At 39.9% G+C, this 15812-nt stretch overlaps 1 protein-coding gene across 2 annotated transcripts in view; it reads right to left on the bottom strand.

Annotated features, from left to right (window-relative positions):
• Nucleotides 1-5993: 5993 nt before the first annotated feature.
• Nucleotides 5994-15812, bottom strand: part of MMRN1 (multimerin 1) — a 47455-nt gene continuing 37636 nt past the window's right edge. For both annotated transcript variants that reach the window (XM_030025952.2, XM_030025959.2), the window contains 2 exons: nucleotides 10290-10436; nucleotides 5994-9150 (listed from right to left, as the gene is read on the bottom strand). In XM_030025952.2, coding sequence (XP_029881812.1) covers nucleotides 8729-9150; nucleotides 10290-10436 — 569 coding nt within the window. In that variant the 3' untranslated portion in view covers nucleotides 5994-8728. The remainder of the gene's footprint in view (nucleotides 9151-10289; nucleotides 10437-15812) is intronic.

Here is a 15812-nt window from a genome sequence, read left to right as displayed (position 1 = left end):
AGTAGCAAATTGGATGGTGATGAAAGGTTACTCCAAGACAGTCCTTTTACCCCCAGACATCATTATTTTAGTCAATAGTTGAGAAGCAAGAGCTATCCAGTTTACAAAGACAGCAGCGTAACTGGTTATAGGCAACACTTCATCCTGAGATCAGTGATCCACCGTAACACTCGGTGGCTTAGGAGCAAGTTAACAGCATTCACTAGTTTTGGTCACGCTCTTCATAGAGGACAAACAGACATTGCTGTTCATAGTAATCGCACTGGTCGCAGGCTGTGAGCCTCATGATCATATCTTAGAGTGGCCTGAAGGTGAAAAGGTACAAACACAATAGGAGACCAGCAGGAAAACGACTTGAGCAGGAACCTGGCTCTTAACCTGTCAATGCTGTCAGGCACTTCTACTTCTCTGATACGTCAACTTTTTATATGCCTGCTGTAAATGTTAATTTACTTCTGTCAAACCTATTGGTCTTTTTAACATCATTGCAGTAAAGTACCTGCTGTGCACGTGTTGCTCCATATAGCTCTATTCCATCAGACAGTAAGAGTGACACACATACAGTTCGGTATTTATTCATTGCTATAACCACTTAAGCCTGAGATTTTAAAAACTTTGCCACACTAATACTGCCACTAAGCACTGCTCTCTGTGTTCAGGAAGAATAGCCTTCCTCCCTCCTACAAGTTCAATACAGTTAGCAGAACTAAAGGGCTACAAAACCAAATCCCCATTTTTAGCTTCCCTCAATATAACTGAAAAATTCTTGGGCATTTTTTGCTGCAATTTTTAAAGTCTATCCTGGGATTTTTAACTGCAAAATGTAATCTCATTATTTTCTTAAACAAATATTTTTGTAATAGATATTACTTGGCTTAAATTCAACTGAACAGTTCCCATTTAGGTAAGGATTCAATTTTTCCCATGTAAGTTATTGCAAAAGCGTATTCAGAATTGCATGCAGCTGATATCAGGTAATTTGACATGAGATAGACACTTCACTCAGTGAGTTTATTTTTATCAGTGCTCATAAGCCAAGGGAAGCTCTGTACATACACATCAGTGCATAGGCTTGTTACATACCTGTTTGTAAGTTATACCCCGGTTTTGATCTAATAATTGGAGACCTCACAATAAGAGCTGAGATTGCCGAAGGTGGCCTAGATGCCCCCAGCTTAATCATGTTCTTCCCAGTAACAAAGCGAGCACGCTATTCCGATCTACTCAGCTTCAGTTTTGCTTTTCCCATCGGTAGCTTTCCTGGCAAGTTTCAGACGTCGCATGATTCTTCGTTCTGTACCTCCCTTCTGCTTTCAGGTGGACTTCAGGACTTCACTTGTGTTTAAGTGCTTTAATAAAATCTAATTTTATAGATCTAGATGCCTTGCCATTCATTCTCTGTCTTCAGTAAATAGGAAGTTTTTCTGATCAGTACGGAAGAGAATTTTTTACCTGACTCTCAGCAGTGGTTAAAAGGTCTACAAGTCTATCCTATACACTGCACAACAGATTCACATATCAGCACTTGACTAACTCTTCCTGCAATGTTTTTAATTATTCTTTGGTTTTAACTGTCCTCTTCCAGCTTCGTATCTTTGAACCTGCTTCTAATCCTGTTTCAAAAAATAGATTAAGCCCTACCTGCTGGCTACAGCCTTCTACTGGGCAGCATTGCTGGGTGACCAGCAGTATATCTTAACCTGAAAGAATCTCCAAGTATTTTTACAACAGCTCGATTATTTCTCTCTGTCATTACAGAGCCTTTGACATACACACCTCTCATTAACAGTCACTGGGAAAATAACTTCAGAGAGTATAATCTGCAGACAGAGGTATGAAACAAGCTATTAAATGAGTGGTCAGATTGTATATACATCTGTAAAAATGAAAAGCATGGCATGAAGTGGCATGAATTTTAAAACAGGGGATCACTGGACAGCTTCTGAGCCATGTGCAATTTCTCCTCTAACAAAAGTGTATATCACCTGGTTGAAAAGTAATTTCTCCCCACCAGCTTTTCCTGTTATTGCCTGAAAAAGAAAAAAAAGGGATCCACACACAAACAATAGCAATGAAATACTGTGTTTGTGTACAAATAGATTGAAAGAATACTCTACCCTTTCTACCACATGAGCTTTGGGGAGTTTTGTAGTGTACTATAACAAAACTAAACTGACGGTAATTGGGGTGCCCGTAGGACTTAGCAAAATAATAATAATAATAATAATAATAACAATAACAATAACAATAACAATAACAATAATAATAATAGATTTGGGCTTATTTTAGGGCTCAGAAGTCATCTGGTGCAAGGATATTGCATCATAAACAATTGTGAGTCACCACAGTCTGGTCATTCTCAAAACCAGCAGGGAAGTAGAAAGAAACGCAGGGTAGGAGAAAGGGAAGTCTGAGAAAAGGCAGGGCTGTGGTTCAGCTCACTCACAGTGAGCGCACATGGGTGCTGCGAGAGCCTGAAGAACACATACTGAGTGCATCTGGCACAGGGCTTCACAGGGCCAGTCGTTCAAGCTCTCAACCTCCACTGAAATTTGTAGTGAGGCTTTGTACTTGTGTGGTAATATCACACGCCCACCAAATAAGCTTCATATCACACCACAGAGGCGAAGTCCCACAGGAAAAATCTACTTCACACAGTGAAACATGGAAATTGGTTTCCTAGACAACAACTCCATGAGGAAAGTTAGTTTCTATTCTGAAATAATTCAAAATTAAGCCTTTCTATGCTGTAGGGCAGATCGCTATAAAAGCTCACCCTTCATACAGCCCCTCTCAGCTGGGTGTCCTATTTGTTGATGAACACTCTCCCTTATTCATCAAGTATATTAAAACATCTTAGCTTTAATTTATTTTTCTCTTCATCCTTATTTAGGAAGGCATATGTAGTGTTACTTATGCATTTTCTTTAAAGCTTTCAATTGTCCAATTTTGCAGATGTTTGCTGTATAAAAAACAACTTGCAGACTGTTTAATATGTAGTTGTTTGTGAGGTACATTAAACAAGTAAAATGGTAATAAGTACAAACAGGGCCTCTTATTTCCCTGGCTTATGCATCTGTGCCTTGCCTTCACAATTATTTAAGCATCTGAACTTCCTTTGGGGAAAATGGCCATATGTACTAGTTAAGTCAAAGTCCAATCCTATGCAAACAAGACAAGCCCACAGACAAATTGAAGGGCAGACCTAGATCTGTATCTTCCGCTCTAGAAGCTAGGAGTTCCTCATAGCTCTCATCATATTTCTGTTTAGCTCACACAAAAAATTCAACATGTAAAGGGATGACTTTTAGCACTTTTGGGCCAAGATAGGCTGTATTTAATGCATTGCTGATGGCATTCCACAGTTTCCTTTGCTACCTTTTAACTTTTAGTGAGATGTGTCTCCTTTTCCTGTAAGTTCCTGCTTTTCCAGAATTAAATGTATTATGATAGTGTGTACCTATGAACAAGCTGTAGTAATGCCCAGGTGTTGGGGCCAAGGTAACAGAGTGATCAACTTAGACCCTAGAAATTCTTGACAAAAACCATACTTGAGGTCTACTATGTTCTTCTAGACTGTGTTTAAACGCTGAGCCTGAAAATCGTCTCTTGCTTGTATAAGCTGGTAATGGCACTTTCTTTGTCAGGAAGTAATCATAAACAATTTTCTCACGTGTATTTTTTCACTTCAGTAAGTAGCAATAAGTAGCCTAGCAATGGATGGCTGAACATTTTTTTTGTTCCCTTCCAAGGCAATTTGCAGAGGAGTCAGAGGACTCAGAGCTGAGGATAATTCTGTGTCTAAACATGTCTATCATCTTAGTAATTTTTTTTTAATTGACACCATTCCTGACTCTGCCATTAGATAAGAAGGAAGGATGCTCTAGCAGAGGTTTAGAGTCAAATGTGTGATTTCATTTGAGACATACAAGCCTTCATCACACTAAATCTGTGTGGATGTGAGATATACTGGTTTCCAGTAATGGGTTCAAAGAGCTTTCAAAAGGCTTTTGGTATTTATAAAGAACTTCTGGGCACTTCAGTTCATTTGTACAGTATCTCCCAACTCCTGCAGATCCAAATAGCAAGCTTTCTGGAAGTACTTGCATGCTGTTTGTAAACAGCCATGGTCTGTTTTGTTTGCAACTTGCATTTTCTAAGATAAGAATCTTCAACAGCAACCACCGCAATAAATATTTTCAGAAACACTTCAGTTTGTTTACATGTAATATGTGAATGCAGAAGACTGTTTTCAGCTAGCAGCCACCACAGATTTCTGAGGGTGGGGAAGCAGGGCAAGGAAGTTCATTACGAGCCAGCGTGTTGGTTGTAACATATCTATAGCAACTTTAGCTAGGAAGCAGCTTGCTGATAAAGTTTTCTTACCAAGCACTCTTAACTGAACTCCCATCTAAAGACAGTGTTTCATTATATCTCGCTCTTGACAACTGTCCTGCCATCACTGCTATCATACAAAAAGGGAGGACGGCAGCTTTGCAAAGAGAAAAGTACTACAATGGGACTTCTACTGTATATTTTAAATACAAAGTGGTGATAAATACTTGTACTTCTTATAGAACTCTGCTGAAAACATGATTACACCCGGAAGATTTAGTAATTACAAAAACTTCCTCTGCAATAATTAAAGAAGGTTCCCATCTTCTGCTTTTGATAACACTCCGGCATGGTGACAGGAATATGGGGCTCAGGCTTTCTAGCAGTCAGCTAAGCGTAGAAAGAAGCAAATTAAAACTGGATGAAAAAATGTAGGCCTTGCTAACTCTGTGATACATTTCATCGCCTGAAGGGGTTAATGAAATCCATGGAGCTGCTAGGCAATAGTTCCTGCACCCAAGTAGCAGCCACCACTGAAAGTTGTGTAAAGCCACGGTACACATTTGGGGGTTTTGGAATGACAAAAGTGTGTGTGGGGGGGTCTTATTTTGTTTTGCATTGTTTTGCACTCTTCTGCTTACCTGCCTGAATTTAGCTGTTAGGAAGATTCAGTTTTGGAACTGTTTCAATGTACTTGTTATCCCACTGTCAAAGGTACTTAATCATCAGATACCCCCTGATTTTGGTGGGGTTTGGCTGCAGTGCTGCTTCTAATAGATGCTTTCAGGTCAATGCCTGAATTCAGAAATAATGACTTTCTTCCCATTTGCTGCCAATGTAGATGTTATTCTCTCAGAGGAAAAAAAAAAAAAAAAATTGAACAAGAATATCCCAGATGTACAGACAGACAGCAATACCCACAAGTCAGGCAGGCATGTGTTAGCAGGGAATTTTGGCATGAGCTGGAGCGAAGCACAGTTGTGCTGGCTATTCAGCTAGAAAAGGTATGTGAGGAAAATAAACTGCTGATCTCAGCATGAATGCTAAGTATGTGAGGGGCTGGAGAATACATTCAGTGGCAACTTGCTTGGTATAGGTGAGGAAATGACAATGCAAGCTCCGGAGTAAATTGGACGGGCTTGTCAAAGCCAAACCAGACAAAATGTTGCCATGGTTATTGAGTTACCCAAATAAAGAGAACAGCACTCACTCTGAAGTACAAAGGCTCAGGATGGCTTTGTGGTCCCTCACAAGGGCTGTGGGTAGAGATGAACATTCAGATTTGCTGCCTGCTGTCATTAGGGAATGCAAATCAGAGTGTGAAAATGAAAGCAGAGAAGTGACAAGGTGCCTCGGGAACCACCTTTCCTGGCTGATGCCTAAAAAGTTCTCCTGGGAGTTCAGACTGATTGCTGTCTATTCTGCATAATGGGTAGGCTGACTGATTTTATTGATCCTCAGTTATTTTTCAATACTGTTTGCTTCATTAGTCCAGGCAGCCCAAGTACATAGTCGCAAGCCCACAAATGAGCCTAAGTGGCCAATGCAAACCTATCTTCACAGTGAAGAATCAGCATTTTAGTTTTTAACAATAGACAAAGCCAAGTATACTTAGTTTTAATACATCAGCAGAAAGATTTTATTGGATTATTGCACAGTATAAAAAGGGGAGTGTACATTTATTATATTTTAAAAATATTTCTTCCGTGTTTTAAATAGTACAGTGAGAATAAGCTTCAGTACTATTTTCTATTAGGGAAATTATTTTTCTATGTGGTATTCCTACAGATGTGGTTTTAATCAGAATTCTTACTCTACCCAAATGAATTCAGAGTTATCTGAGAAAAAAAAAAAAGGAGAAAAGAAAAGAGGAAAGAAAACCAGTACAATGACATAGAAAGTATCTGGCTGCTGGGGGAAAATAGCGCCTGTGAAGATGAAGACCCAGCTTGAAGAATTTAGTGGCAAGGGCAGCAAGGGCGAAGAAAGTCACATTAAAACAGAGATGCAGTCTCTGGTGGGTCATTTGAATTTCATCTGCAGAGTAATTTTCACGCCATTTAGCCATAGCCACAGCAGGAATAAAGAGGGCTAAACACATTAAAATGAAAAAATCATACAAGGAGGGATTGGGGCTTGTGGTCATTACATTTGATAAAATTCAATGATACGGTAGGCTGAGTTAGTGCCGTATCAAGGATTTTGAGTGTTTACAGAAAAATATGGTATGCAACAGGAGAAAGGTCTGTAGCACACTGATTCAGGTCTTGTGGTACAATAAGAATCCATCAGGTACAAAGAAGAAAGGATTTCTGGCCTCAAAAAAAAAAAAAAAAAGAAAACAAAAATACAAGCAACAGTAAAACATCCCAACCTGTTAACAAGATTTGCAATTGACCCTTAGAGTAGTGGCTCTGTTTTTTTCAGATCCTTCAAGGAAACATACGATATTTTAATAACTATTTGTGTGCTGTAAAATCTCTGAACAATTAATTAGTGGATTTAGGGCCTCAGAAAATGAGCTTGGATTGAAAGCTTTCATCAATTCTCAGTTGCTGTCCTTAACCACAAGCCATGGTAGGATACCCCCCTGAAGCTGGTAGAATGCCTTTCAGTGCAGCACACTTCTGTAGTTCAGGTAACCAGTGCACAGAGGCACATGCCCACAGACACGCTTCAGTACCAATGCTCCTGGTGGAGAATGCACATTTCAGTTTTGAACAACAAAGTGTAGTTCTATATACCTGAGGAAAGGTGCTGTGGATTATCTTATCTGACATATACAGCACGGGAGAACTCAGTCATGTCATGGACATTCACTTTAAGACCTGGTAAGGTACATTAACTTAAGTAATACCTAAGAAGAGAACTGAAGATTCTCATGTGTTTTCAATAAAAGTTCCTGACAGTGGAAAACAAAATAATTCAGGGAACTTCAAAACATTCTGGGCATAAATTGCCATAGATCACTGGAGCACAACAATTAACAATAACCGACTGTAAGGGTCATGGAAGGAGAGCATCTGCTCCTTTAAGGGTAGCTAGTCAAAGGTGCCATAAACAAGAACAAGCAGAGACACACCTGCCTGACACGTGGTAAGGGAGGCAGTGATGAGAACAAACCTGGCTGGTGGCACTAATTGGTAAGGACATGTGGAGTGTGAGAAAGTTTATTTTCACAGCTCAGAGGATAAGGAAAGGGAGGGAGACAAACACAGAGGCATCAAACCTGATCAATTAGCATTAACAAAGGCAGTAACCAGAAGCAAACCTGGCCAGTCACACCAGTCAATGGGCTATCAAGAAACTGCAGCAACCCAGGACTTTGCAACTGATAAGGAGGTGAACCTGAGGGTTTATTTATTCAGACAGTCATAGCATGAACTAAAAATACATTTTTTTATTGGTTTGGTGCTTGGAAATCACGTTCTGGTTTATGCAGACTGAAGTTCATTTCATCTTGCCTTCGTAGTTAGTAAATATAATGCACAAACAAACAAAATCATAGAATTATAGAGCTCAAACTTAGAAAGTATGATTATCTCATTTAACCTTGTGTACTTTGTAGGCCAAAGTTTACATGCTAAAATCTGTGTGAATCCAATATAACCATGTTTGGTCAAAAACATATCGCCTAAGAAAAATCCAGCTGTGGTTTAAATGCTTCAAGTAACAGAGAGACTCCACCAAATCCATTATAATGTTTTTCCCACGACTAATTATATTCACTGCTAAAAATGAGCACCTTATTTCTAATCTGAATGTATCGACATGCAGCTTTTCAGTATCCCCTCTTGGGGTTTTTTTTTCTGCTAGGTAAAAACCAGTTTGTTATCATACTGGTTACATTAAAAAATCATGAATTAAACGCTGACATATCAAGATATGTGGTGAATGATGTCAGGCAAAATGAAAAAGAAATATATTTTTTCCAAACAGAATATATACACGATTATGACTTGATACAATGAGCTAAGTAGTAACCCAGCGTCTGAGTCATCAAAATCTATCCATCACCTTTGGTATGCACTCAGGTTGTAAAGAAATAATCAAGACCAGCTTTGATTTGTCATGAGAACTGATTCTCAGCAACCTTGTGTAAGTACATTTATGCAATGTAAATGTAGAACATAATTAGATTTGTGCTTCCCAGTCATGCTTATATATAAGGAAGATGCTTATTTTTCCCCCATCTCCAACCTGTGGACTCTCTTTGTAAATGCACACATGGCTATAACCAAGCAACTTCTTGGAGAATCAGCACTTCAAACACCATCACACTGGTTACTTTGAGAAACTTACTGCTGTTAAAGAAACAAAGTATTTAAAGGCAAAGATAAATTCACATTCGGGTTGCTTCACTTGATGGCAACTGTTTACATTTATGACTGACTTAGGTACGATACAACAAGTAACCACTAAACGTAGTTACTGGTGGATACTTGGCTGGTATAGAGCCAGTTGCCAGCCTGAGCCAAACTTCTTGACCATAATTTAACTCTAATAAAGCATTGCCAGTAATTACTCTGTCAGTGTACTTGTTACTACTAATATTTTCAGCCTGAAAAGTGAGTTTGTCTATTCCATCAATGACCAGATAGCCAGAGGCACGTGGACTAAACGATTCAATGGTATATTCAAAAACATATACCCCCAGATATGGAACATGGAACTTCCCGGTTGCTGGGGCAAATGAAGCTCCGTAGTTGACATCCAGATTGTTAAATCTGATGGGTCCTGGAGTCGTCATTCCATACGTATGAGAGGCAAAAAAAGCCACCATAGGTGCATATCTGTATGATCCTTTTGAAAAATCTGGAAAGGAACAAAGAACAATTTCAAGTAATGTTACATTGTAGAAAGGCAACTGGGACCAGCCAGAAGATCAAAAGCAGCTTTTCTGAAGTCACATCATCCAGTAGCTTGAGCAACTGAAACATAGTATTTCTGCATAAACACAGAGTTTTTCTGTATTGTACAAAAAGTCATTTTCTTCACAATTAGAGCTAGGTGTGTCCACAAAAGAATAATTTTAGAAACAGCAACGGAACTTTATGTTTGTCTATACTATGTTATCATTAAGGGAACTGCTATTTTTCTTTCTCCCTGCACTTCCCCCCTGCCCCCCCCCCCCAAAGTTTTTCCCACCCCAGATCTCTTTCATTGTTCATCTGTGTGTGCTGAAGCCAAGAATGTTCTCCACAAATCTTAGACAAACGCTGAAGAGGTTTAGCACTCCTGATGTTAAATGAGGGAATAAAAGTATATGTTTTTTCCCTTCAAGCTGAGCCTGCACACTATGATTCCCTGCCACTGTACAAATTATTTTATTCACTATTCATATGCTGTCATGACTGAGAATCAGCCAAATGGCTGCTGAAAGCTGCATAAAATTCACATTCCATGTGGCCTGGATGTAAATTATTTATTTGTTTTCTGGACTGAATAGCACAGTTTCCACTTTTCTTTTTTGAAATATCTTTCAAGGGCTGCATCTTTGCCAACGAAAATCAGAGGCACGCCTAAAATGACTCCTTGAGGCCATAGTCCCACACATCATGGTAGCTGCTGGTATTTACAGAGCATTTATGGCCATGCTGAAGCTGGTATTCCCCAGTGATGTGAATTTACCTCCACTTTCAAATTCTATGATATCATGTTCAGATACAGCTATTGCATACCCTCCCACTCTGTGCAATTCAGCAGGGAGCTTTCCAGCTATTATGGCTGGTCCCAGCCCAATTTAATCCCATCATCTGGTCATATTAAAGAAAGAGATCATGAGTCACCCACAGGGATTGATGTCTTCAGCACCAAAACACAGGACACTACTACTTGAGTTGGCACTCATTAAAGTGAAATGTGAGACCTTTGACCAGCAAATGCTCTCTAATTAGGCCCTGGGGCAGAGGACCATACCGCTAGCATATTGCACTACTAAATTCTTTACTTGCCGACACTCAGAGAATTGTCGTTCACCAGCTTCGTGCTGCAGTTGACTCCTCCAAAGGGGTGGCGACAAGCACAAATAAAACTCTGTCTGTCGTTGATACACGTTCCTCCATTGTGGCATGGGGAACTGACACAAGCTGAATACTGCCCTGTGATAGAGAGGGAGGGAGGAAACCCAAAAACATCAGTTGCAATGTCATTACAGTGGCACTTCCCAAGTTTTCAGTATCTTGGAAAGCCTCTTGGTCAATTCATAAAGCTGGTGGAATTTCTGCAGAGGTTCTGTGTGACGGCCAACTTCAGATCCTGTCCAGGCTGTTTGGACCCGTTGCTAGTCCAACCTCTCTCTTTACCTGAACACAGCACACCCTCAGCTAGCCTCCAAGGTATTCAGAATAACCTATAAATGCTGAGTTCATGTTGTCTGCAATCACATGATTAAAGAAACTTGTTGGATCAGCTAATTAGTCTTTACTACAAATGGGAATGTGCTGAGAGGCTTGGAGCTGACCATACTACAGGAGTCTTTCAGAAACAAACAGCAAAACTTTGAAATGACAGTACTGACATATGCAATTTTATTTCCTTCTTTTGGTGAGACAACAGAAATAGTTATTTTCCTGCTGGTTCAGGCTAATCTGTGCTTCGGTTTGGTCTCACTAGTGCAGGCACAGAAGGCTGCTCTTTTTGGACAGAGCCAGCTTATCCTTGGGTGTACCAAAACACAGATTTTGTACTGCTGGTGTACAGGTTGGACTGTCCTGTCTATGACATTACTCACCCAGATCTGTCACAACCATTGCAGGAGAGTCTGGCTACTGGTGGTGAAAGATCTTAAATGCTGTCCAAACCACTTCCAGTACTTGTTCTTGCCCATAAATAACTCAATTCCAGGATATCTACTGAGACTGTTGTAGAAGTTTTGTATTTCAAGCAACACAAATTATAACAAACAGGTGGTTTTGCAGAGCACCCTCACCAAGGATGTTCTTGCCTCTCTTTGTGACTATGTATGAGCTGGCCAGGTCATGCCCAGCCAATACGGATAAATCTGTCAGTCCAGTGCTGCTGAGCTATGAGACAGTAACTACTGAGTGTAATTGTATAACGTGTTGTCATAGCAGTTTGGGGGGAAGAACATTCAGATCACATTAGAAATTAAATATTGCTATGCTAAATTCTGAACACAAAGCCATACATTTTTCATTTCTCTTGCTTTGGTCAAATAAAAGTCAGATGTTTTAGAAAATGAACCTTTACTCTCTGGGAAAGAGTACGCTCTGGAAAGAGAACTCCACGCAGTCCTGTGGTGGTAAATCTAGATTGGTAGGTGGGAGCTGAAAAAGCCTTTTATGAGAGGATCTACTTTTTGCTAGGGAAATGTTGAACTGGATCTTCACATAGATATTTCAGTAATGCCCATAGTTATCTTCAGATTCTCACCCAGCCATTTCACAGACTGCTGCAATAAGGCAAACTATGTCCGTGAGAAATTTTAGTTCAGCGAGCAGAATGCTAAAGCACTTTGTCCAGTGCCGCTTGAATTTGCACTGATGGGACATATGGACTTAAAAACACAACAGTAATTCTTTTCAGAGAATATAATGTCCATCCCATAATGCCTGAAATAAAGCAATTTAGGACTGTCATGACTGGGGTCACAGCACAGGCAACTGGACATGAGGAAATAATGTTTTTCTTCTCAGATAATAGTTTTGCTGCACACTTATTTGAAGTTATTTTTCACTCATATTTACCAAGCATCCACATATTTACCAAGTGTGAAAGGAAAGCAGAAAAGGAAGGAAAACAGCTGATTGTGCTGACTGTATCATATTCCCAAAATACAAAAGCTTTGTGCAAGAACATGGCAGCCTCTCTGCTAATTGGCCTCTGCTTATCATAAAGAAGAATTAAATCCAAGAAACAGGAAAAAGATCACAAAAAGGAAATGATGATGAGATTGAGACTAGTGTTTTAACAGTCTGCTGAGGCATGACTTTGTCTGAACTTAACCTTGGAGTTAAATCAAACTCAGACATAGCTTTACCTACAATAAATTAACCCTGCAGGTGCAGCATTGCTTAACAGCAGCTGGGGAGCCTGCTCCATTTGCTAGAACTAGGAGAAGCTGTGGAGAGATTTGAGTCAAGTTAGGATTTTCAGAGTAAGAGGCAAATGCCCTAGATCTCCACTGAGCAGGTAATCTCTTTGTAACTTCCATGTGATCTTACAATAGCATGCTTTTGCTGTCATTTCTGGCTGAGGCTGCCCCTCTGACCAGTATTTTCTTTTTCTTTTTCCTCACTGAAGGCTGTCCTGAGATAATATGTCCATATTCTCTGCTTAGGGTAAAGATGCCAAGAGGTTCAGATCAGGAAAGGATTTCCTACTACAGTACATATCCTGTTTTTAATTAGTCTTTCACAACTTAGTAGCGTAGATGAGTAAAAGAGAGAGACCTTATAAATTAAATTAAAGGCTTAAATTGCAGCTATTAATAGCAGAGAATAAACGGAATGCAGTTGCTATTTATGCTCGGTATGGTAGGAGTGAAGAGAGCCAGTTAATGCTGAGTTTTGCTACTCTTCGGGAAGGCAAGCAGCCAGAAGCTCTTTTGGGAAATAGACTGCCAATGCTGTACAAACAAATCTTCAAACAAATAATGAAGTTCTGTCAGTATCTACTAGGGTGTTGTTTAGAAGCAGCTCAAATATTTAGCAATTTAATGGTCTCTTTATGGAAAGAAGTGACTCCAGTGTTTCAATTTGGAAATGTCTGAACAGGAAGTAACCAACGTTTTCTCAATATTTAGTTATCAGTAACTGTCTCTCAGGAAGCCCTGGGAGATTGGAAGAGCCTGGGAATCTACTAAACCACCCTGTTTACACAGGCTCAGTCTGGTTGTCAGCCTACAATTATTAATCACATCTGGCTTAGCGCTTTCAGTCTGACAGTGATGAAAGCGATGAGCATCCCCAGTAGCCTCGATGCGAGGAGTGCCAGGGAACAGCAGGAGAGGGGCAGCCCCACTGGGGCCAGCACCCAGGAAATGAGGGTGACAGCAGGGCTGGTGCTTCACCTGGAAAGGTGACAAGCAGAGCATGACAGGTTGATCATGGTAACCAGGGTTTTAGTCACAGCCCAGCATGACTGAAAAGGCCTGGGATTTTGGCTTGAGCTGAAACAGGGATCCCAGGCCCATGGGCAGGGTATGCCGCCTCGGGACTAGGTCAGGATGCCCAGGGCAATTAAGGCTATCGGTGCACTCAGGGCCCTGACGGGGAATTCAGATATAAGTGCTGTGTAGGGCATTTGTGGTGCAAAAAAACAGAAAGATTCACCCGCAGTGTTCTTGGGCAAAAAGCAAAGAGGAGAGGTGCCTCAGCTGTGCTCTCCAGCTTTGGGTGGGAGCAGATTGTCAAGACTGATCTGAGCTACTCGGACTCTGGCAACTCTACTTCTCTGTTAAGCAGAGGTATCTAATACTTCAGTGTGATGATTTCAGAATCACAAAATTAAAACCACAAAAGAGTTTCATCTACCCATTAGTCTAAAGAGTAAATATGCAGAATTGAAGTATATGTCATCAAACTGAAATAGAATAATCATTGAACTTGTAGAATTAAAACACAAGATGGAAAACATTTAACCAGGTTAATTTCACTGCAGGCTTGAATGATAAAGAGACAATGGAAGCTTGCGTTTCTGTTAGGAGTCAGAAATCATGTGAAAACAAAATCAGAAATAAGACACAGAGAAAATGAGAATGAAAAGAAATTACCTCTCTCTCACATGGATGCACTGTTTTAAATACATAAATGTAACACAGATGCACTCTCAGTTATTCGTGTTGATGGGAGGATGGCATAATCTGAATAAAGCAAAACCACAACTAAGACAAGACATGCAACAAGAGAGTGCATTCACCTTTGGAAACCATGGCAGCCTCTAGATTCTCTAGAGAACAGACAGAGCACTAAACGCCAATGGGAAAATGGGAACTGAGCTAAGCTGCCCTCATGCTGCATCATGCATTTCTGCAGTAGAACAGCACATTGGAAGGTAGGACCAGACATAATCCATAACAAAGACTAATAAAGAGTTTACTGTATATTTTTTTCTTTAAAGGCTATCATGTCCCCTATGTTAGATACTTGAAGCTGTCCTAAGACCATCACTTTTTTATTCACACCAGGTTGCCATTACAGTTAGTATCAGGTAAAGTGTTAGGGGTTTTTTTGTCCCTCATACACATATTGCAGCCTCTAGCCGACATAAATCTTTTCTTTTGTTCATGGGAAGTCTCCAAACCTGTATGTCCCTGCATACACAATGCAAACCCACATTGTTTCCCCTTGATTTCAAATAACTACTGAGGAAAGTATTACTTCAGGGCCAAATCCTGAACACATTAAAGCCAATGAAAATCCCAATCTGTTAGAGGAGGATCAAATGTTGGATGTATTGGAATCAATGACAATTGTCATTCACCTCTTTCTTGAATTTTATTCTAATCTTTTTAAATTGAAAAATACCATCTAACGTCAAATACATTTTATAATTAGCCAATTATGCCTTAGGGTTTCTTCTAGAAACTTTAGCAGAGTCAGCACATATCTCTGGATGATCTCCTGGAACTTGAGAGAAAAAGCTTTCCTGGAGAAGTAAAATCAACCCCGGTAGAAGATGGGTAGTTGTTAATTAGGATAATAGTCTTACTTCTTTAACTTACAGAAATGTAATGTATGACTGCTAGGCATGAAATATCATTGAGTGCAAAAGCTCATTACTGATGGAAAAGTCTGCATAAACATTGCTATGTAGAAACCTTGCATAAAAATAGGGCTTTTCAACATCTGCAAAGATCTGCACTTTCTGTAAGAGTGAGCATACATCGAATGTTATCAAGCAAGCTATTTGTTAAAATTCACCATGAGACAAATAATAAATAGGAAAGACACAAATTCATTAATGTGGAGTAAAAAACAGAGCAGGTGGCAGCTTCCTGTGCTCCAGGCACGTAGCACTAGTGACATTTTCCAACAAAGTAGAAGACTCAGGAAGGATCAAAGGCATCATATCTCATTTTCCCTTCATTTTAATTGTGAATGAGGGTTTTGAATTTCCATCCTGTGCAGTGGCAGGAACTGGCAGAAAACAGAAATGACTGAGAAAAAATTGTCATTTTTAATATAAAAATATTCAATTTACTTTGTAGTAAGAATTTGGCAAATCTTGGTGCATTTTTAATTGTGACTGCCTGTTTGAATAGCTGTGTGTCCTCTGTAACTGAAAAGATAACCAAGGACTGAAATCTTTCAGTGGGGATGGCTTTCAGCAGAAGCGAAGCTACTCATGGGACTGGGGCTTTAAAAAGAATCCTTTCCATTGATTATTGAAAAGTGCAGTACCTAAGACAGGAGGATATGAAGGAGGGAGGGGGGGAAAGGGAGGGAAGAGGCACGGAGAGGGAGAGAGAAAAGGAGATTGCCCATGGTCTTAGCACATGAACAAGATTGGTA

Source organism: Aquila chrysaetos, chromosome 1 (genome assembly GCF_900496995.4).
Source record: "Aquila chrysaetos chrysaetos chromosome 1, bAquChr1.4, whole genome shotgun sequence".
In the NCBI taxonomy this organism is placed as follows: domain Eukaryota; kingdom Metazoa; phylum Chordata; class Aves; order Accipitriformes; family Accipitridae; genus Aquila; species Aquila chrysaetos.
Note: the sequence above shows the minus strand (reverse complement) of the source record. Positions and strands in the feature narration are given on the sequence as shown.